General features: G+C 38.8%; 1 protein-coding gene across 1 annotated transcript in view; it reads right to left on the reverse strand.

Moving 5' to 3' along the window:
• Positions 1–13,218: 13,218 nt before the first annotated feature.
• The window catches only part of LOC126284777 (folliculin-interacting protein 1), a 51,193-nt gene continuing 39,889 nt past the window's right edge, over positions 13,219–24,522 (reverse strand). Inside the window, exon 12 of the mRNA XM_049983938.1 lies at positions 13,219–15,039. Within this exon, the coding sequence (XP_049839895.1) occupies positions 14,833–15,039 (207 nt within the window). The 3' untranslated portion in view covers positions 13,219–14,832. The remainder of the gene's footprint in view (positions 15,040–24,522) is intronic.

Genomic DNA, 24,522 nt, shown 5'->3' on the forward strand with positions numbered 1-24,522 from the left:
TTTTTAAGGCAGTTTTGCATCTGCCTTGTCGAATGCAGGCTGATTCCCCTTATTCCACCTCAGTTACACTAACAAGGGGAAGACCTCAGACACGGACAACCGATTCAGCCCAATTTTGGCAGGTCGCTTGTGCACAACCTAAAACGAAGGAATCTAAGATATTTCGGGTCAACACCCCCACGTTTTTGAGAAAATCACCCCTAAAGGTTATCTACATCTACATCCATACTCCGCAAGCCACCTGACGGTGTGTGGCGGAGGGTACCCTGAGTACCTCTATCGGTTCTCCCTTCTATTCCAGTCTCGTATTGTACGTGGAAAGAAGGATTGTCGGTATGCTTCTGTGTGGGCTCTAATCTCTCTGATTTTATCCTCATGGTCTCTTCGCGAGATATACGTAGGAGGGAGCAATATACTGCTTGACTCTTCGGTGAAGGTATGTTCTCTAAACTTTAACAAAAGCCCGTACCGAGCTACTGAGCGTCTCTCCTGCAGAGTCTTCCACTGGAGTTTATCTATCATCTCCGTAACGCTTTCGCAATTACTAAATGATCCTGTAACGAAGCGCGCTGCTCTCCGTTGGATCTTCTCTATCTCTTCTATCAACCCTACCTGGTGCGGATCCCACACTGCTGAGCAGTATTCAAGCATTGGGCGAACAAGCGTACTGTAACCTACTTCCTTTGTTGTCGGATTGCATTTCCTTAGGATTCTTCCAATGAATCTCAGTCTGGCATCTGCTTTACCGACGATCATCTTTATATGATCATTCCATTTTAAATCACTCCTAATGAGTACTCCCAGATAATTTATGGAATTAACTGCTTCCAGTTGCTGACCTGCTATTTTGTAGCTAAATGATAAGGGACCTATCTTTCTATGTATTCGCATCACATTACACTTGTCTACATTGAGATTCAATTGCCATTCCGTGCACCATGCGTCAATTTGCTGCAGATGCTCCTGCATTTCAGTACAATTTTCCATTGTTGCAACCTCTCGATACACCACAGCATCATCTGCAAAAAGCCTCAGTGAACTTATGACGAGCAATCGACTCAAAGTTGGCGGGATTGATAGATAATTGTAAATAGAGCATTTTCCATCATCACGTATGGGGTCCGCAAACACATACTTTTCCAGTAGTCGAGGTAAGAAACTTTTACAACTGCCGCTTCTGTAACCACAAGGTCAACGCTTTTCGCCGATAGCGCAACGGCCAAGGTAACTGGCTGGGAATCGGAGATCCCTGTTTCGAATCTGGAAGAAACGTAATGGATGTTATTCTTTTCATTTGTATTTCTCCATATCTCAAATGACAGTGAAAGGAGGGTTAATAAGGTAAGTAAATCATAAGGAATGATGATAAAAAAAGGTAAGCAAATAAATTTCTCAAACCTCTTAGGATAGTAAACAATTAAAATTTTACCCCAGGTCACTTTACAATGGCTCTTCCAGTCACTGTTACTTGGCCTCACTTTTCTTCGAACAACTAGATGGATGGTACTTGGCATATAAACATTCGAAACAAATATACTCACGGCACCAAAAACATCTAATGAATGCAATCTTTCGACAGCTACACTATTCCTTCCACAGAGTTGGCAGAAAACAAACTTGGTTTACAGTTAAAAATATATCTTTTTCGGGAATTAATTTTGATGCGTACCACGCATACGATATCATTGCCTGAAAAATCGATGCTGAAAGTTGATTATGAATTATTCTGTGAATAGTTATTGCATCCGTGCGGTTGTGCAATTCCCGCTGGGTTTCCAGAAGCACACTGCAATTCTGAAGCCTGGAAATAAAGTTTTTAACATAGCGATAGAAATAAACATCACACGGTTGGCACAGTTTTCATTCACAAAACGTATTTCATTTGGCGCATTAATGATGGAAAAATCACTATATGTATTCGCAAGGTTCGCACAGCCTAATGATGGAAAACAACTCTTTCCGATTGACTTCTACAAGGCTCATGCTGGACACCTTCACTCTTCCAGGTTCACAACTATGACATGACGAAGAGGCAAGTGGGGCAACATAACTCTCCCCTTCATGAATTCTGTCCCGTGCCTTGCTGTAAACAACTTGCGCGGTTGGCTATCTGTGATACCTCGTGAGGAATTAGCAACACTCTTACTTGGAGTTGTTTTCATGTGACAAGGCTTAAAAGTTGAACACTTTACGAACTCATGGCATTTCGGAAATAGTTTGCATATCTTATTGTTATCATTCCTTATTGATTTACTTACTTATTAACCCTCCTTTCCCCATAAATAAAGATATGGAAAAATACAAATGAAAAGAATAACATCCGCTGGGTTTCGTCCATATTCCAACCCGGGTTTTCCTATTCCCAGCCAGGTACCTTGCCCGTTGTGCTATCGATGCTGTCGGCGGAAAGCGTTCACCTTGTGGGTACAGATGTGGCAATTGTAAAAGTTTCTTTTCTCGATTTCTGGAAAAGTTAGCATTTGCTGGCCCCATACCTGATGACGAAAAATGTTCTGTTTACAATTATCTATCAATCCCTCCAGTTATGAGTTGATTGGCCGTCATAACATTTAGGGGTGATTTTCTCAAAATTACGGGGGTGTTGACCCAAAATATCTTAGATTCCTTAGTTTTAGGTTGTGCACAAGTGACCTGCCAAATTTGAGCCGAATCGGTTGGCCATGTCCGAGGCCTTCCCCTTGTAAGTCGGCGATCTGCACACACACTATCTCCACATACATGTTCACCATAATTACTCTACCACACAAACATTTGGGTTACACTCAGTCTGGTATGCCACACAGTGTAAAACACCACAAAAAGACTGATACCTCACCATCAGTGCCCGAAGATGGCCACGGAGTACTGCAGGTAGCCTTGCTCGGGACCTTACCGCAGCCACTGGAACAATTGTCTCCAGACACACAGTCTACAGATGACTGAACAGACATGGTTTATTCACCCGGAGACCTGCTAGGTGCATTCCACTGACCCCTGGTCACAGGAGAGCCCGTAAAGCCTGGTGTCAAGAACACAGTACATGGTCATTGGAACAGTGGTTCTAGGTTATGTTCACAGACAAGTCCAGGTATAGTCTGAACAGTGATTCTCACTGGGTTTTCATCTGCCAGGAACCAGATACCAACCCCTTAATGTCCTTGAAAGAGACCTGTATGGAGGTCGTGGTTTGATGGTGTGGGGTGGGTTTACGATTGGTGCATATACACCCCTGTATGTCTTTGACAGAGGAACTGTAACAGGTCAGGTGTACCGGGACATCATTTTGCACCAGTATGTCCACCTTTTCAGGGGTGCAGTGGGTCCCACCTTCCCCCTGATGGATGATAACGCACGGCCCCATCAAGCTACCTTCGTGGAGGAGTACCTTGAAACAGAAGATATAAGGCGAATGGAGTGGCCTGTCTGTTCTCCAGACCTAAACCCCATCGAGCACGTCTATCACTGCATGTCTTCAAACCCCTACGACACTTTCAGTAGCTCCGACCGGCACTGGTGCAAGAATGGTACCTGATCCAGAGTATGCCAACCCGTTTTGTGGCCTGTGTACACGTGCATGATAATCATATCCTATATTGATGTCAGGGTACATGCACAGGAAACAGTGACGTTTTGTAGCACGTGTTTTGGGATGGTTTTCTCAACTTATCACCAATTCTGTGGACTTACAGATCTGTATCGTGTGTGTTTCCTATGTGTTTATGTTATTAGTGCCTACGTTTTTCCAATTTTACATCATCATTATAGGTATCTTTGTGTGGCACCGCATTCTACAATTATCCTCAATTTATGAGTATGAGTGTAGATGATAAGTTCACCAAACAAAACATTAGTCTCCCCTTTACAAGAACAGTCTGGTTGATTTGGAGTACTAGAGATGGTGTAGAGTTGGTACTCGTTCAATTGGTGTACCACTCAAGAGTTATGTAACGTGACATGAAAGCATGGTTCTAAAAAGATCCTACTGACAGGGCCGGAGACAAAGATAGTTCCTTGCCAACAGAATTTCTGCTGTCAGTGAATGCAGAGCCATCTCAACCAATTTCTACATGAACAATGTGAATGAAACAGCATGCAATGGACAATTGAAGGTGATTACTTGATGAAAGGCCATTGCTCCTAGCAGAATACAGAGCAGCAGGTCTTCGGTGGACCAAATAACATAGTAACTGGACAGTAGCCGACTTGAGGCGTGTGGTGTGGTCTGACGAATCTAGTCTTTTTACCACTATTCAAATGATGCAAAGCAACAAGTACATAATTCAGGCCTGATTTGGGCCCATTGTTTCAGGTTACTGTGAGCATGAACCAGGAGATCTATTTAAACTTCCTTGTTGATCAATTGTTGCCTTTTCTTGCACATGTTCAGGGCGAGTATTGTTTGGGCATACTCATCTTCAGAGATGACAACAGTTGTGTTCACTGCGCTGCACATGTGTTACATATTGTATTGCACCCCAACTAGCCTATTAAATCATCCAGTCTTAATCCCATAGAAAATGTCTGGGACTATGTGGAGCAGTAGATGAAAAACAGCAGTCAACATTCCCACTTTCTGGTAGCTCAGTGGAAACTGATCATGAATGATTTGCTTCAGCTGGTTATGAATGCCCGAAAAACTCGTGTGCCGTCTTCCTCACCTTATTAAGGCCATTACTGAAACTAGAGGTAGTGCTACATCAGCAGATATTTTAACTCTACCAAATTTTAACTCAGTCAATGTGAAATGTCAGCTAACTTTATTGCATCAAAATATTCGAGAACTGAGACATAGATGAATCAGAGTCTTCACACCCTGCTGACATAATCTGCCTCCCTGAACATCATGTGACCACTGGTATAGAACTTTTAAGTGTTACAGAGTTTAGGTTAGCATCTCACTTTTTTAGATCAGAAATGGAGAAAGGAGGCGTTGTCACATTCATCAGGAACTGTCATAAATTTAAGAACATAGACATTCATAAATTTTGCCTAGAACAGCATATGGAAGCATGTGCAACTGAAGTAGAATTTCACAAAAAATCCTTAACAATATTACGTGTAGATCGAGCACCTGCAGGTAACTTTAATCTGTTCGTAAACCACCTTGAAGCTGTACTGGCCCATTTAACAACCAAAAACAAAGAAATAGTGGTTGCTGGTGATTTCAATGTAGATTTCCTTGAAGACACTATCAATAAGAACTTATTTGAGTTAGTAACACTATCATTCAACTTAATTCCCACTGTAAAGTTCCCCACTAGGGTAGCCAATTGCTCAAAAACAGCCATTGATAATGTCTTTACAGGAAAGTCCAATGAACATAATTATATTACAAAACCAATAGTCAATGGCCTCTCAAACCATGACATGCAGTTCCTTCTGTTAAATGTGAATACTGAACAGGATATAAAATCTGAGCTCAAGAGGGTAATCAATAAGCCAAAAATTGATTATTTTAGGACACACTTCAGAGACATTCACTGGACTGATGTTTACAGTGCTCATGGCATGAATGAAAAATATAACACTTTTGCTAATAAATATTCGAACAGTTTTCCTCCAAAACTTACCAAGGTCAGAGCAAAGGATTGCTCAAGGAATAGGGGTATCTTGTAAAACAAAAAGAAAACTGTATCTGTCAATCCAAAACAGTTCCGATGTTGATGCTATAGCACATAACAAGAAATACTGCAAAATATTAGAGACTGTAATACGGACATGAAAGCAAATATATTACAAGGGAAAGATAGTCATATCAGATAACAAAATGAAGACAATATGGGATATAGTGAAGGAGGAGACCGGTAGAACCAGACATGAAGAGGAACAAATAGCATTAAGAGTAAATGATACATTGGTGACAGATGTGTGTAGTCTTGCAGAACTTTTTAACAAACATGTTATAACTGTTACTGAAAAAATGGGGTTGTCAGGTTCGGTAGATGCTGCTATGGAATACCTCAGACCAGACATTTCAAGTAACTACCCCAGCAGAAATAATGTCCATCATAAAATCTTTAAAATCAAAAACATCTAGTGGGTATGATGAAATATCAACAAAGTTAATTAAAGAATGTGATTCTGAGCTAAGTAACATATTAAGCTATCTATGTAACCAGTCGTTTATCAGTGGAATATTTCCGGAATGGTTGAAATATGCTGAAGTTAAGCCACTGTTTAAAAAGGGAGATAAAGAAATAGCGTCAAATTTCCATCCAGCAGTCTCAAAAATTTTAGAAAAAGTGATGTACGATTGACTCTACAACCATCTTATCTCAAATAACATACTGTCAGTCACAGTTAGGATTTCTAAAGGGTTCTGATATTGGGAAGGCTATCTACACTTGCAGTGAAAGTGTGCTTAACTAATTAGACAAAAAATTGCAGGCAACTAGTATATTTTGTGCTCTGTCAAAGGCATTTGACTGTGTAAATCACAATATTCTTTTAAATAAATTAGAATATTATAGTGTAACAGGAAATGCTGCAAAATGGTTCAAATCTTCTATCTTTGGCAGAAAACAAAGGGTATTATTAGGAAAGAAACATGTATCAAGCTATCAGGCATCATCCAACTGGGAACTAATTACACGTGGGGTCCCACAAGGCTCCATTTTGGGGCCCTTACCTTTTCTTGTGTATATCAATGACCTTTCATCACTAACATTACCAGATGCCAAGTGTTTTTTTTCTGATGATACAAACATTGCAATAAATAGAAAATCAAGTGTAGTCTTAGAAAGATCAGTTAATAAAATATTTCTGGACATTAATCACTGGTTCTTAGCCAATTCTTTGTCACTAAACTTTGAGAAAACACAACATGCAGTACAGAACTTGTAAGGGGTGTCCCATGAGTATATGACAAGCAGACAGAAGAAGTGGACAGCGTTAAATTCTTGGGATTACAACTTGATAATAAATTCAACTGGGAGAAGCACACCACAGAACTGCTGAAGCAACTTAACAAATTTCTATTTGCAATGCGAATTGTGTCAGACATAGAGGATATAAAAATGAAAAAACTGGCATACTATGCTTACTTTCATTCCATAATGTCATATGGGATTATTTTTTGGGGTAATTCATAAAGCCAAGCTAAAGTTTTCTGGGCACAAAAATGTGCAGTAAAGAGATATGTGGTGTGAACTAAAGAACATCCTGCAGAAGCCTGTTTAGGGAACTAGGGATACTAACTACTGCTTCCCAATATATTTATTCCTTAATGAAATTTGTCATTAAAATATATCACTTTTTTCAAACCAATAGCTCAATTCATGGAATCAATACTAGAAATAAGCCTAATCTTCACAAGGATTTAAAGTCACGTAGTCTTGTACAAAAAGGTGTGCATTATTCAGGAACACACATTTTCAATAACTTGCCAGCAGCCATAAAAAGCTTAACAACCAATGAAATTCAGTTTAAGAGAAGCGTAAAGGATTTATTGGTGGCCAGCTCATATATATATATATATATATATATATATATATATATATATATATATATATATATATATTCCAAGACTTACCAAGCGGGAAAGCGCCGGCAGACAGGCACATGAACAAAACACACACACAGAATTACTAGCTTTCGCAACCGATGGTTGCTTCTTCAGAAAGGAGAGGGAAAGACGAAAGGATGTGGGTTTTAAGGGAGAGGGTAAGGAGTCATTCCAATCCCGGGAGCGGAAAGACTTCCCTTAGGGGAAAAAAAAGACAGGTGTACACTCGCACGCACGCACGCACGCACGCACACACACACACACACACACACACACACACACACATCCGCACATACACTTGTCTGTGTATGTCTTGTGTCTGTGTATGTGCGGATGGATATATATGGATATATATATATATCCCCCATGAACCATGGACCTTGCCGTTGGTGGGGAGGCTTGCGTGCCTCAGCGATACAGATGGCCGTACCGTATATATATCCCCCCCCATGAACCATGGACCTTGCCGTTGGTGGGGAGGCTTGCGTGCCTCAGCGATACAGATGGCCGTACCGTAGGTGCAACCACAACGGAGGGGTATCTGTTGAGAGGCCAGACAAACATGTGGTTCCTGAAGAGGGGCAGCAGCCTTTTCAGTAGTTGCAGGGGCAACAGTCTGGATGATTGACTGATCTGGCCTTGCAACATTAACCAAAACAGCCTTGCTGTGCTGGTACTGCGAACGGCTGAAAGCAAGGGGAAACTACAGCCGTAATTTATCCCGAGGCCATGCAGCTTTACTGTGTGATTAAATGATGATGACGTCCTCTTGGGTAAAATAGTCCCCCATTCGGATCTCCGGGCGGGGACTACTCAGGAGGACGTCGTTATCAGGAGAAAGAAAACTGGCATTCTACGGATCGGAGTGTGGAATGTTAGATCCCTTAATTGGGCAGGTAGGTTAGAAAATTTAAAAAGGGAAATGGATAGGTTAAAGTTAGATATAGTGGGAATTAGTGAATTTCGGTGGCAGGAGGAACAAGACTTTTGGTCAGGTAATACAGGGTTATATATACAAAATGAAATAGGGGTAATGGAGGAGTAGATTTAATAATGAATAGGAAAATAGGAATGCGGGTAAGCTACTACAAACAGCATAGTGAACATTATTGTGGCCAAGATAAACACAAAGCCCATGCCTACTACAGTAGTACAAGTTTATATGCCAACTAGCTCTGCAGATGATGAAGAAATTGATGACATGTATGATGAGATAAAAGAAATTATTCAGGTAGTGAAGGGAGACGAAAATTTAATAGTAATGGGTGACTGGAATTCGTCAGTAGGACAAGGGATAGAAGGAAACATAGTAGGTGATTATGGATTGGGGCTAAGAAATGAAAGAGGAAGCCGCCTGGTAGAATTTTGCACAAAGCACAACTTAGTCATAGCTAACACTTGGTTCAAGAATCATAAAAGAAGGTTGTATACATGGAAGAATCCTGGAGATACTAAAAGGTATCAGATAGATTATATAATGGTAAGACAGAGATTTAGGAATCAGGTTTTAAATTGTAGGACATTTCCAGGGGCAGATGTGGACTCTGACCACAATCTATAAGTTATGACCTGTAGGTTAAAACTGAAGAAACTGCAAAAAGGTGGGAATTTAAGGACATGGGATCTGGATAAGCTGAAAGAACCAGAGGTTGTACAGAGTTTCAAGGAGAGCATAAGGGAACAATTGGCAGCAATGGGGGAAAGAAACACAGTTGAAGAAGAATGTGTAGCTCTGAGGGATGAAGTAGTGAAGGCAGCAGAGGATAAAGTAGGTAAAAAGACGAGGGCTGCTAGAAATCCTTGGGTAACAGAAGAAATATTGAATTTAATTGATGAAAGGAGAAAATATAAAAATGCAGTAAATGAAGCAGGCAAAAAGGAATACAAACGTCTGAGAAATGAGATCGACAGGAAGTGCAAAATGGCTAAACAGGGATGGCTAGAGGACAAATGTAAGGATGTAGAAGATTATCTCTCTAGGGGTAAGATAGATACTGCCTACAGGAAAATTAAAGAGACCTTTGGAGAGAAGAGAACCACGTGTATGAATATCAAGAGCTCAGATGGCAACCCAGTTCTAAGCAAAGAAGGGAAGGCAGAAAGGTGGAATGAGTATATAGAATGTTTATACAAGGGTGATGTACTTGAGGACAATATTATGGAAATGGAAGAGGATGTAGATGAAGACAAAATGGGAGGTAAGATACTGCGTGAAGAGTTTGACAGAGCACTGAAAGACCTGAGTCGAAACAAGGCCCCGGGAGTAGACAACATTCCATTAGAACTACTGACAGCCTTGGGAGAGCCAGTCCTCACAAAACTCTACCATCTGGTGAGCAAGATGTGTGAGACAGGCGAAATACCCTCAGACTTCAAGAAGAATATAATAATTACAATCCCAAAGAAAGCAGGTGCTGACAGATGTGAAAATTACCGAACTATCAGTTTAATAAGTCACAGCTGCAAAATACTAATGCGAATTCTTTTACAGACGAATGGAAAAACTGGTAGATGCGGACCTCGGGGAGGATCAGTTTGGATTCCGTCGAAATGTTGGAACACGTGAGGCAATACTGACCTTACGACTTATCTTAGAAGAAAGATTAAGAAAAGGCAAACCTACGTTTCTAGCATTTGTAGACTTAGAGAAAGCTTTTGACAATGTTGACTGGAATACTCTTTTTCAAATTCTAAAGGTGGAAGGGGTAAAATACAGGGAGCGAAAGGCTATTTATAATTTGTACAGAAACCAGATGGCAGTAATAAAGAGTCGAGGGGCATGAAAGGGAAGCAGTGGTTGGGAAAGGAGTGAGACAGGGTTGTAGCCTCTCCCCGATGTTATTCAATCTGTATATTGAGCAAGCAGTAAAGGAAACAAAAGAAAAATTTGTTGTAGGTATTAAAATTCATGGAGGAGAAATAAAAACTTTGAGGTTCGCCGATGACATTGTAATTCTGTCAGAGACGGCAAAGGACTTGGAAGAGCAGTTGAACGGAATGGACAGTGTCTTGAAAAGAGGATATAAGATGAACATTAACAAAAGCAAAACGAGGATAATGGAATGTACTCAAATTAAATCGGGTGATGCTGAGGGAATTAGATTAGGAAATGAGACACTTAAAGTAGTAAAGGAGTTTTGCTATTTAGGAAGTAAAATAACTGATGATGGTCGAAGTAGAGAGGATATAAAATGTAGACTGGCAATGGCAAGGAAAGCGTTTCTCAAGAAGAGAAATTTGTTAACATCGAATATAGATTTATGTATCAGGAAGTCGTTTATGAAAGTATTTGTTTGGAATGTAGCCATGTATGGAAGTGAAACATGGACGATAACTAGTTTGAACAAGAAGAGAATAGAAGCTTTCGAAATGTGGTGCTACAGAAGAATGCTGAAGATTAGATGGGTAGATCACGTAACTAATGAGGAGGTATTGAATAGGATTGGGGAGAAGAGAAGTTTGTGGCACAACTTGACTAGAAGAAGGGATCGGTTGGTAGGACATGTTTTGAGGCATCAAGGGATCACAAATTTAGCATTGGAGGTCAGCGTGGAGGGTAAAAATCGTAGAGGGAGACCAAGAGATGAATACACTAAGCAGATTCAGAACGATGTAGGTTGCAGTAGGTACTGGGAGATGAAGCAGCTTGCACAGGATAGAGTAGCATGGAGAGCTGCATCAAACCAGTCTCAGGACTGAAAACAAAGATTCCAAGACTTACCAAGCGGGAAAGCGCCGGCAGACAGGCACATGAACAAAACACACAAACACACACACAGAATTGCTAGCTTTCGCAACCGATGGTTGCTTCTTCAGGAAGGAGAGGGAAAGACGAAAGGATGTGGGTTTTAAGGGAGAGGGTAAGGAGTCATTCCAATCCCAGGAGCGGAAAGACTTCCCTTGGGGGAAAAAAAGGACAGATGTACACTCGCACACACACACACACATATCCATCCGCACATACACAGACACAAGCAGACATATTTAAAGGCCTTTAAATATGTCTGCTTGTGTCTGTGTATGTGCGGATGGACATGTGTGTGTGTGTGCGCGAGTGTACACCTGTCCTTTTTTTCCCCTAAGGGAAGTCTTTCCGCTCCCGGGATTGGAATGACTCCTTACCCTCTCCCTTAAAACCCACATCCTTTCATTTTTCCCTCTCCTTCCCTCTTTCCTGACGAAGCAACTGCCAGTTGCGAAAGCTCGTAATTCTGTGTGTGTGTTTGTGTGTTTTGTTCATGTGCCTGTCTGCCGGCGCTTTCCCGCTTGGTAAGTCTTGGAATCTTTGTTTTTAATATATTTTTCCCATGTGGAAGTTTCTTTCTATACACTTCTGTGCAGTTTCAGTGCAGTAATGTGTTCATTGTAAATAAGTATTATAATTGTTGTTTTACATGTTTATTACCTTATAAATAAATAAAACTGTTTTATTTTAAGTGCATCAGTATTTGTAAAATGACTCTTTCATATAGTGTTCATTAAAAAAATGGGGATCATTCCACTTGGGACCTGTGGAATGGTATATTAGCTTATTTGTTTTAGTTGTAAATATTTGTCATGTATTGTTGTCTTCTGACGTGTTCTGCATCCTGGAGTACCTCCTCATTATGGATCAATTGGAATGAAATTAAATCTAATCTAATCTGCATGATGTCTCATAGGAGTGAGTAATTGTTTGTCTGGTGTGCTAATTATGTTTATAACTTAAGTATTTTTACATATGACTTAGTACTATGATGTAATCAGTACAAATATTGACTCAGTTGCTGCCGAAATTTCAATCAAGCACAAAAATTGGCAACTGTCTCTACAGGTAGAAAAATATGAAGTGGTATGCTAACTGTAGAGATGCAGCTGCCTATGCTTACAAGTTGTAAAGAATATTTTTATACATGTAAACTAGTCAGAACCTGCAAACTTAAAAATTTCAATTGCTTTGCCTTAGAAGCAGAAATTCTGAACAACCTAAAATATTCCTCAGTAAATTATATTGTACGGTCCAGATTTTATATAACATATCATATTTTGACTTGTAGTCAATGAGTATATAAAGACATTAGCTTTTCTTTTTCCAAAGGAACACTGCAAGAATGTGACTTAAAATTTCTATATTAAATTGCATTTCATAATTTTAAGATTCACTGTATTTTTCATATTTGTGTTTGGCTTGTCCACATCCCCTGATTTCATTATTTGGCTTCCTTCTTATATTATTCCCTTAAACAAAAATCTTAGTGTTGCTGAAACTTAACACAATACAAACCATGTTGCCACTCTGATATCATTGCTATTTTATATTGTGGTTAATATACATCATTTTGAAAAAAGCATCAGCTCTATATTTGTATTTTTATTCTCTACTGGTTTCAGTTAATTATGACCATATTCACAGGAGAAAAACGGTACATTGTGTGAATATGGTTGTAATAACAGAAACCAGTAGAGAATAAATGTAAAATTTACAACTGATGGTACAAATATGCTTTCTTTTTTCAAAATATCTAACAGGCGAAGACAATCACGTATGATAAGTTTTATCAATTTATAGAGCATGTTATTTGAAAACTGCTTAGAACTGCCTTGCCTTCTTGTTGTCTCTCTGCTAAATGTAAATTCTTTTACATGACTATATTACTATTCTAAATACAGAAATGAATGAAGGTTCATTCTAGCACTACATGAAAATGGTTGCAGAAAACTTATAAATAATGATGTAACAATGGGTAACTGTGCATTTATTAATGATTATTTCAAGTGATTGGTTTAAAAAGAACATCATATGTCAAGATACATTTTTAATGTTGGAATGTAAGATCAAGTGATATATCTTGCACTATTATTTAATATACATTACAAACACAGCTCACAGTAATGATACTGTACTCAAACAGGGACTATATAATTGACAGGGCCTAAAGAAGATGCCTTTCTCTCAATATGATGTACTAATGAGTTACTTAGAATGTGAATTTTGTGCAATGCTATTTCCCATTAAATAATAAAAAAAATTACTTTTACTTGCACATATAGGTGTAAATTTAACGTAAAGTGAAACTTCCCTATGGATGACTTATGATGCATATGCTACATAAGAAAATAAGTTTCTTGTTTATTAGGACAGTACATAGAGAAAATAATTCAATAAATAACTAATAAATAATTAAATAAATAAATAAAAATAAATAAATAAATAAACAAACAAACAAATACAACGAGCATTGCGTGGTACAAAATACCTCAGTAATATAAAGGGACTTCAGTAACCAGAAAATCACAGAAAAATGGGGGATAAGGGCTTGCACAAATGGCAGTGTTGGTTTGAAAGTTCCTGTAAACAGTGAGCATGATATGAATTAATATACTGTTTTTGGAAGTTGCTGAAATGTGGATATAATGTGTGTTTTTACAAACTTTAATCTGAAGCACGAAAATAAAAGTGTGAATGCTTTAGAATACCCTTTAAGCAGGTACAGGTTCTCATTTCAATGATTTTGAAATCATTATCTGGTAACAGGTAAGTGAAATAACAAAATTTCAGTGAAGTATTCAATACAGTCTAAAAAGACAGGGAGCACTACTGCAAACTTATCATTAACAGGAACATAAGCTTGAATCCTCGGTAACTTCAGTTTCCATTTTAGGAAACAGTCAAATTGTAGACATTGATTCTAAGTACAATACCTGGAAAAAGTTCCCTTTGTATGAACACATTCAAATGAATTATTTACACAAAACAAAGTTCTACACAATTTTAGACAAATTATTTACAAACATTTTAACAACATTTTTCAATTTTCTTTTCGTTGGAGGTCTATAGTCTCCTTGTCTAAGTGGAATATATCACAACCCTGAAACACAACATTGATCTGGTATCCTACTCAGTTTTTAATTACATATAAAAGTGTAATTTGAATTCATTATTTCTTGTGCTAGTAAGTAGGGTTATATATTTCACAACTAAGAATACTGTTCAGGTCTCTGCTTCTCTCTTAAGAAGTGCCTTGTGAACACTAATACACAAAAGACATTTACATTTTTAATGAATTAAGGGCTTTGTTTTATAAATTTATCACCTGGGTGAGGATGGAACTGGAATGCATTTAAGCTTTCCACAAAAACAAAAAAAACTGTTACCATGTCAGTTTCACATGAGTCTGTCTGTCTCATTTTATCGAAGTACAAAAATTTTGTCATGCTGTGTGCAAAATCTCTTGCAAAACACCAGTTTATGCAGATAGGACACATGACCTGATTGTTTCTTGTAATACTTCTACCACCACACTTAGAGCTGCATATGAAAGTTCCTAGAAAATTTCTTAACTAATTCATCACCTAAAGCTAACACCGTAACGTTGTGTGACTTGTGGGCTGTGTGTTGAAGCAACAGCCAAAAGTAGTGGAATGTCATTTGCTTCTAATCCTAGAGCTGATGTCAGCGTTGCCACATCACAGAAGTCTACAGAGAGCAGCATTTCAGCCACTGCCTGACTTCGAAGGTAGAGTTCTCGCAGTTTTGATTCCACGTGTTTGAGGCACTGTCACAAAAACACGTAAAAGGTATTAACACATACTGTAAGTGATGATAAAAAGGGAGGAATGTTAACACAAAATACAAGTTATACAGGATACTGAGGCAACACAGTTCTCTAATGTAACAATGTAAATAATCAATTTTTAACAATATACTGTAATTGGATAGATAAAAAAAATCTACTCGCTAAGCGATGGCAGGAGAACACACATAAAAGAAGGTTACACTTATGCAAGCTTTCGAAGACAGTGACCCCTTCTTCTGGCAGAAGGGTTGAAGGGGGTGAAGGAAAAAGACTAAACTGCAGGCCAGGGGAGACTTACCAGACGGGATACGAAGGAATGACTGACTGTTGGGGACTGCATTGGACGAGATTTGAAAACCTGAGAGCTTAAAGATGGATTACAGAGAAATATGCAAGATGGAGATTACTGCTAAGACATTGTGCACAAGTTAATAAGAGTGAAAAGGTGAGTACATTTTATGTAACAGAGTTGGGAGGGGGACAGGAAAAATAGACAGGTCAGAAAATGAAAGATGTAGAAAACTAAAATGGAGTGAAGCAAGGAGTAGTTACTGTGAAAAAATGCTGAGATGGAAGAAATTAACATAAATTAAGGCCAGGTGGGTATCGTGAACCAAGGACATGTTGTAGTGCTAGTTCTGAGAAACACATGTCATATGCCACCTGAGAAACTGGTGTTTGGGAGAAGAATCCAGATGGTGCATATGACAAAAGAGGCACTGAGGTATGACTGTCATGTAGTAGAACATGCTCTGCAAGAGGATATTGTGTGTTGCTCGTATACACCTTCTGCCTATGCCCATTAATCTTCACTGGTAACTTGGTGTTAGCCAAGATGATGTAACAGGCTGAAATGTGTTGTCTCACAGGTGGATCTAACTTTGATAGTATATGTTTTGCCAGTTACAGGGCTGGTATAGGTGGTGGTAGTGAGGTGCATAGGGCAAGTCTTGCAGCAGGGGCAGTCACAGGGCTACCATAGTATAGGGAGATGGGTGCAGAAGGAACATAGGGACTGTCAAGGATGTTGCAGAGATTGGGAGGGTGATGAAAAGCTATTCTAGGTATGGTGGGCAAAATCTCACACAGAATGGAACTGATTTCAGCGCATGATTTTAGGAAACAATGTGTCATGTATCAGCTGTTATGCAAACAGTGTTTGGCCTTTTACATTGGCATGACTACCACCAAGTTATCAATTAGGATGAATGGCCACAGACAGAGGGTGTATACAGGCAACACACAATATCCTGTTGCAGAGCATGTTCTACAACATGACTTCAGTGCCTGTTTCACCACACGTGCCATCTAGATTCTTCCCCTAATACAAGTTTCTCAGAACTTCACACGTGGGAACTAGTACAACAACACGTCCTCAGCAGTTGCCACCCACGAGGCCTTAATTTACATTAATTTCTTCCATCTCAGCATTTCTTCACGGTAACTACTCCTTTCTTCACTACATTTTAGTTTTCTACATCTTTCATTTTCTGACCTGTCTTTTTTTCGCTGTTCCCCTTCCACCTCCGTTACATACAATGTACTTAGCCTTTCACTCTTGTTAACACACAAACTATGTTTTACCAGTAATCTCTGTCTTGCATATTACCTTGTCATCCACCTTTAAGCTCTCAGTGTTTCAAATCTCCTCTGGCGCAGTCCCCAACAATCAGTCTTTCCTTCCCTGCAGTTTTGTTAAACCTCTCCAGTCCTTTTCCTTCGTCTCTCTTTCTTCCCCTTCAACCTTTCTGCCAGAAGAAGGATCCACAGGCTCCAAAAGCTTGCATGAGTATAACCTCCTTTTACGCACATTTTCCTGCTGCCGCTTGGTGAGTCGATTTCGTTTTATCTATCCAATTACATTATTTCAATACACTTGTTTGGAATAACTGACACCATCAATAAATTTATGTAAATAGTATTTTCTAGAATGACTATAACAGACTAGGGAAAAAACATGAAAATAATCCTACATAGCTATTTTAAATTCTGTAACTATTTTCAACTAAACAACATAACTGTATCTAAACTACCACAGTAAAAGCACGATATATTGCAGGTTCAGATATAATGCAGTGTAAAAATCCTATTGCAGTCTGCATGTAGTCTTCCTGTAGTAGCATTTACCTCGGCAACCTTCAAGCTCTGAAAGCAATAACCGAAAGGGACAGGAGTAATTAAACAATCTTAAGTTTGTGTTGTTATCATTATATCACGACTGTCACTCAACAGAAAACTGAATACACATCTCAAAGTTAATAGTTTGATGCAATCAACAAAGTGACTAAAAAAGCTCGACACTAATTGAAATTAGTACAACAATAAGTTGCATCAAGCTTTATTCATTCAGAATCCACATTTCTGTACACCTGTAATGGTGTGAACAAAATTGAAAGCATTTCACGTGAGAGGTTATGCAGTTGTGGAGAGGGCAATACAAAAGCAAGTTTAGCATGTCAATTTGGTGTAACTGAAGGAACAATCAGGGGATGATATATATATATAATAAAAACAAAGATTCGAAGACTTACCAAGCGGGAAACCGCCGGCAGACAGGCACATGAACAAGACACACAAACACACACACAGAATTGCTAGCTTTCGCAACCGATGGTTGCTTCTTCAGGAAGGAGAGGGAAAGACGAAAGGATGTGGGTTTTAAGGGAGAGGGTAAGGAGTCATTCCAATCCCGGGAGCGGAAAGACTTCCCTTAGGGGAAAAAAAGGGCAGGTGTACACTCGCGCACACACACACACACACACACACACACACACCTGCATATATATATATATATATATATATATATATATATATATATATATATATAATAAATTAATATATTTTCCCATGTGGAAGTTTCTTTCTGTTTTATATATATATATATATGCTTGTGTCTGTGTATGTGCGGATGTGTGTGTGTGTGTGTGTGTGTGTGTGTGTGTGTGTGTGTGTGTGTGTGTGTGTGTGTGTGTGCGAGTGTACACCTGTCCTTTTTTTCCCCTAAGGGAAGTCTTTCCGCTCCCGGGATTGGAATGACTCCTTACCCTCTCCCTTAAAACCCACATCCTTTCATTTTTCCCTCTCCTTCCCTCTTTCCTGACGAAGCAACTGCCAGTTGCGAAAGCTCGTAATTCTGTGTGTGTGTTTGTGTGTTTTGTTCATGTGCCTGTCTGCCGGCGCTTTCCCGCTTGGTAAGTCTTGGAATCTTTGTTTTTAATATATTTTTCCCATGTGGAAGTTTCTTTCTATTTTATTTACATCATCATTATATATATATATATATATATATATATATATATATATATATATATATATATATAAACTTAAAACTTTTGTAAACAAATTTCAAACTGATGTGGGAATGGACAGAACAAGGAAAAGATGGTGACCTTGGATAGGAAGAAAAGTGTCGTAGAGTTGTTGGTCATTCAAAATGAGAAGAATGATAACACTAAAAATGAGATATAAACCCAATCATATTACAAATGTACTTCTAGATTTTTTTCAATAAAACAAACTTAAGCTGTATCACTTTTCAGGCCAATTATTAAAGCTCAAGCTGCAAAACTGAACTTTGATTTACATGGCAAATATGATGACAATGCTTCCAACAGATGGTTCTCTAGGTGGAAATATCACCATGGAATTAGCCAAAAAAGCGTAGAAGCAATGGTGAATCTTCTTAACAGTTTCCTGAAATTTTACATGAAGTAATGGCAGATAAAAATTTAAATAATTGTCAAGAGTAAAATTATCATTAGAAAACTCCTTATTGTGCTTCCAACTAGAAGTCTTTATGTACAAATTTCAGGAAATAAGTTGGGTTTCAAAATGAATACTAACAGAATTACCCTTCCCTATACCGCAAATAAATCAGGTAGCCATAAGCTGAAGCCCCTTTGCATAGGCAAAAGAAAAAACTTGAGTCCATGCATGTGAACCATGACTTTTCAATGCAGTTCACTTACATTCAAGAAACGCTTGGATGACATGCGACATCTTAATACAGTGGTTTCAAGAAGAGTTTGTTCCATCAGTGAGAAAGCACCTGTGACATTTAACATGAAAGAAGCTCTGCTAATTTTTTATCACTGTTCATCTCACCCACCTGCTGTGACTTGTGGTCAGAAAACGGAAAAATCTGTTTTGCCTAAAAACATGACGACCTTAATTCAGCCACTGTATCATGGTATCGATAATCTCGTTTGAGTGGAGTTTATCTAATTGCTATATTTTGTAAGGTTGTTAAATATTTTGCTCTAATGTTCTTTAAATTTAAATACTGTACTATACATTGTACAGGTAACATTGCATTAAGTGCTCTCCCAAACTTTCCATGCACTGTTTGTCATGCCGTAGCTCGCTCTTGATATTCAGTGGTCACGATATAACTCAGGGGTAAAGCATGCCTCCTAACAAATTCAATATATTGGGCTTCTATGTAGTTTCAAAATCAAGGGATTCATCTGTACAATACATTTCAACTCAGAATAAAGCATAGAAGCAACTAAGTTTCATATAGCTTTAGTTTTAGAAACAGCGAACAAGATGTTTCACATTAGGAATGTTACGCTCAAAACTCACATCTGATGGGTGAATACCTGAACAGAATCTCAGACCTACAACTAAGAAAGAATACTGTAAAATACTAGCATAAAATAAAGTTATAATCCAAAAACTAATATCTATGCTTGGGAGAGAATAGTTTTAGGGGACAATAACTTGACGCACTTTGGTTTTTCACAGATATTCCGTTTTAGCAAGATGGAAACAACACATCAAATACTGCTCATTATATATTGCTTGTAAAGCTCACCACTGACAGAAAATGTCAGTTTGTTTCTTGTTACAAACAACAAATTTTCCGAACTGGTATTTTGCGTGGCTGTTTGCGCATACTGGTCCCAAATTAGTTTTGTGCAGTATTTTATTCTACAGTATGGTCCAGCACCACCCAACTAGCAAACCCTCCCTCGATAAGCTGGCAAAAATACTTGTTCAAAACCGGTGGTAGGCAGGAAACATCTTCCGAGATTGTCCTAAATGCTTTCTCCGAAAATTATTTCGAGCAGTTAGTCCACAAATCCATGCGAATTGTAAATGGTTGCGAAAACACACTTGACCTCTTAGCCACAAACAATCCAGAGCTAATAAAGAGCATCATGACTGATACAGGGATTAGTGATCACAAGGTCGTTGTGGCTAGGCTCAATACCATTTCTAACAAATCCACCAGACACAAACGCAAAATAATTTTATGTAAAAAAGCGGATAAAGTGTCACTAGAAGCCTTCCTAAGAGACAATCTCCATTCCTTCTGAACTGACTATGCAAATGTAGACGAGATATGACTCAAAATCAAAGATATAGTAGCAACAGCAATTGAGAGATTCATACGTCAAATTGGAACACAAAACAGGTCCGAACGCTGTTGCAGAGGCAACCTAAAAAGCCCGCGAAATTTGGCACGGACTTCAATGCAAGATGCCTTTAATAGATTTCACAACGGAACAGTCTCGAAATCTGGTAGAAAATGCAAAGAAATTCTGGTCGTAGGTAAAGTACACAAGCAGCAAGACGCACTCAATACCTTCGCTGCGCAGTGGCGATGGTACTGTTACCGATGACTGTGCCGCTAAAGCGGAGTTATTGAACGCAGTTTTCCGAAATTCCTCCCCCAGGGAAGACAAATGGAATATTTCAGAATTTGAAACACGAACAGTGGCTAACATGAGTTTCTTAGAAGTAGATACCTTAGGGATTGTGAAGCAACTCAAATCGCTTGGTACGGGCAAGTCTTCAGGTCCAGATTGTATACCGATTAGGTTCCTTTCAGATTATGCTGATACAATAGCACCCTACTTAGCAATCATATACAACCGCTCGCTCACCGATAGATCTGTACCTACAGATTGGAAAATTGCGCAGGTCGCACCAGTGTCTAAGATGGGTAGTAGGAGTAATCCATCGAACTACAGACCTATATCATTGACGTCGGTTTGCAATACGGTTTTGGAGCATATACTGTATTCAAACATTATGAATCACCTCGAAGGGAACGATCTATTAATACGTAATCAGCATGATTTCAGAAAACATCATTCTTGTGCAACACAGCTAGCTCTTTATTTGCACGAAGTAATGGCCGCTATCGACAGGGGATCTCAAGTTGATTCCGTATTTCTAGATTTCCGGAAAGCTTTTGACACCATTCCTCACAAGCAACTTCTAATCAAGCTGCGGGCCTAAGAGGTATCGTCTCAGTTGTGCAACTGGATTTGTGATTTCCTGTCAGGAACGTCGCAGTTCGTAGTAATAGACGGCAAATCATCGAGTAAAACTTAAGTGATATCAGGTGTTCCCCAGGGAAGCGTCCTGGGACCACTGCTGTTCCTGATCAATATAAATGACCTAGGTGACAATCTGAGCAATTCTCTTAGGTTGTTCGCAGATGATGCTGTAATTTACCATCTAGTAAGGTAATCCGAAGACCAGTATCAGTTGCAAAGCGATTTAGAAAAGATTGCTGTATGGTGTGGCAGGTGGCAGTTGACGCTAAATAACAAAAAGTGTGAGGTGGTCCACATGAGATCCAAAAGAAATCCGTTGGAATTCGATTACTCGATTAATAGTACAATTCTCAAGGCTGTCAATTCAGCTAAGTACCTGGGTGTAAGAATTACGAACAATCTGAGTTGGAAAGGCCACATAGATAATATTGTGGGGAAGGTGAGCTAAAGGTTGCATTTCATTGGCAGGACACTTAGAAGATGCAAAAAGTCCACTAAAGAGACAGCTTACACTACACTCGTTTGTCCTCTGTTAGAATATTGCTGCGCGGTGTGGGATCCTTACCAGGTGGGATTGACGGAGGACATCGAAAGGGTGCAAAAAAAGGGCAGCTCGTTTTGTATTATCACGTAATAGGGAAGAGAGTGTGGCAGATATGATACGCGAGATGGGATGGAAGTCATTAAAGCAAAGACATTTTTCGTCACGGCGAGATCTGTTTCCGAAATTTTAGTCACCAACTTTCTCTTCCAAATGCGAAAATATTTTGTTGAGCCCGACCTACATAGGTAGGAATGATCATCAACATAAAATAAGAGAAATCAGAGCTCGAACATAAAGGTTTAAGTATTCGTTTTTCCTGCGTGCTGTTCGGGAGTGAAATGGTAGGGAGATAGTATGATTGTCGTTCAATGAACCCTTTGCCAAGCACTTAAATGTGAATTGCAGAGTAATCATGTACATGTAGATGTAGATGTAGATGTAGCACTGCTGCACGGCAATAGCATGTACACAGTGCAGTACTCACCGGTCAACAAGACAAAGCAAGTTGAGGAAGGAAAATAATAGTGAACAAATGTTTATTGATCTTCATTGTTTGTTGAGGTCATAAATTGATGAAGAGCAAGTCATGTGGCCACAAAGAGCTAACATAGCACAGTACATTCTCACTTTCCAGCTGTTTTGTGAAAACATTAACATCTCATTTGCTGGTCATCATTGCACTGTATGTTAGCTATAGCTATGTGAAAATTGCTTCTCATCCTGTTGGAGAACTGGTTATTCCCCATGTTTATAGTGACTTTTAATACACACTGTTAAAACCTAATACCTCACTAGTTTAATCTGTGACTACTCTGTGAAAGGCACACAGAAAATTCCACTTAAAAACCATTATATTAGTAAAGATATGCAAACTAACTTTTTCATTTGATGTTGGTCACCCAAAAAACACATGATCAGTAATATTTCATTGGTTTGACATCATCTATACACAGCTAAAATGAAATGTCAGAGATATGCTGATACATCAGGCAAAATGTGTGTGATGACCCTTAGGAAAGATACCTGGTCAATACATCACACTGCTTAGTTTAGCACGTTGGTGTAGGAAGGCAAAGGCAGAAGAACTGAGTATTACTTACATCTGCGCCTACATCTATACTCTGCAAACCACTATGAAGTGAATGGCAGAGGGTATGCCTCATAGTGCCAACTACATGGTTTCTTCCCATTCCATTCACATAAGGAGCAAGAAAAGAATGATTGTCTGAATGCCTCTGTGCATATACTGTAATTATTCAAAGCTTATCTTTGATCCTTAGGCAAGTGATACGTAGGAGGTTGTAGTTTATTCCTAGTTATAATTTGAAACTGCTGCTTGAAACTTTGTTAGTAGATTTTCTCAGGATAGTTTGTCTACCTTCAAAGATACTATTAGTTCAGTATCTTTGTGACAGCATCCAACAGATCAAACAAACCGGTAGCCATTCACATTGCCCTTCTCTGTATACATTCAATATCTCCTGTTGTCCTATTTGGTATGTGTCCCAAACATATGAGCAATATTCTAGAACCAGTCATATGAGTGATTTGTTAGTGATCTCCTTCAAAGACTGATTACCCATAAACTGATGTCTTACCACCTGCTTTACCTATGACTGAGCCTGTGAGATCATTCCACTTCATATTCCTACAAACTGTTACGCCCAGTATTTGTTTGAGTTGGCCTATTCCAATGGTGACTCGCTGATATTATAGTCATAGGATACCATGTTTTTTCATTTTATGAAGTGTACAATTTTACATTTTTGAACATTTAAAGCAAGTTGCAAATCTTTGCACCACTTTGAAATCTTATCAAGATCTGGCTGAATATTTAAGCAGCTTCTTTTGGATAGTACTTCATTACAGATAATTGCATCATCTGCAAAAGCCTGTTATTACTATTAATATTGTCTGCAAGGTCATTAACATAGAACATAAACAGCAAGGGTCTCGACACACCTGAAGTTACTTCTACATCAGACGATGACTCTCCATCCAAGATAAGTTGCTGTGACCTCCCTACTACAAAGTCATCAATCCAGTCACAAATTTCATTTGATACACCCTATGATCATATTTTTGACAATAAGTGTAGGTGTGATATTGAGTCAAATGCTTTTTGGAAATCAAGAAATACTGCATCTATCTGCCTGCCTTGATCCAAAGCTTTCAGTATGTCACATCAGAAAAGCATGAGTTAGGTTTCACATGATTGATGTTTTCGGAATCCATCATGGTTGGCATCTTTGAGATACCTCTTTATGTTTGAACTCAGAATATGTTCTAAGATTTTACAACAAACTGATGTCAAAGATACTGGACAGTAGTTCTGTGGATCATTTCTACAACCCTTCTTGTAGAAAGGTGTGAACTAGGCTCTTTTCGAAGAACTGGGCATGGTTTTTTGTTCAAGGGGGTCTATGATAGATTACAGTTCCAAAAGGGGCTGACTCAGCCAAAAATTCAGTATTGTATCTGGTACGCATCACGTTGGGCACTGGAGCTCTGTTCAGTTTTAACAATCTCAGCTGTTTCTCAACACCATTGACAATAATATTTATTTCGCTCTTCTTTTCAGTGGTATGAAGATTAAATTGAGACAATTCTCCTGGGTTTCCCTTTGTA

Source organism: Schistocerca gregaria, chromosome 8 (assembly GCF_023897955.1).
Source record: "Schistocerca gregaria isolate iqSchGreg1 chromosome 8, iqSchGreg1.2, whole genome shotgun sequence".
NCBI classification, from domain to species: domain Eukaryota; kingdom Metazoa; phylum Arthropoda; class Insecta; order Orthoptera; family Acrididae; genus Schistocerca; species Schistocerca gregaria.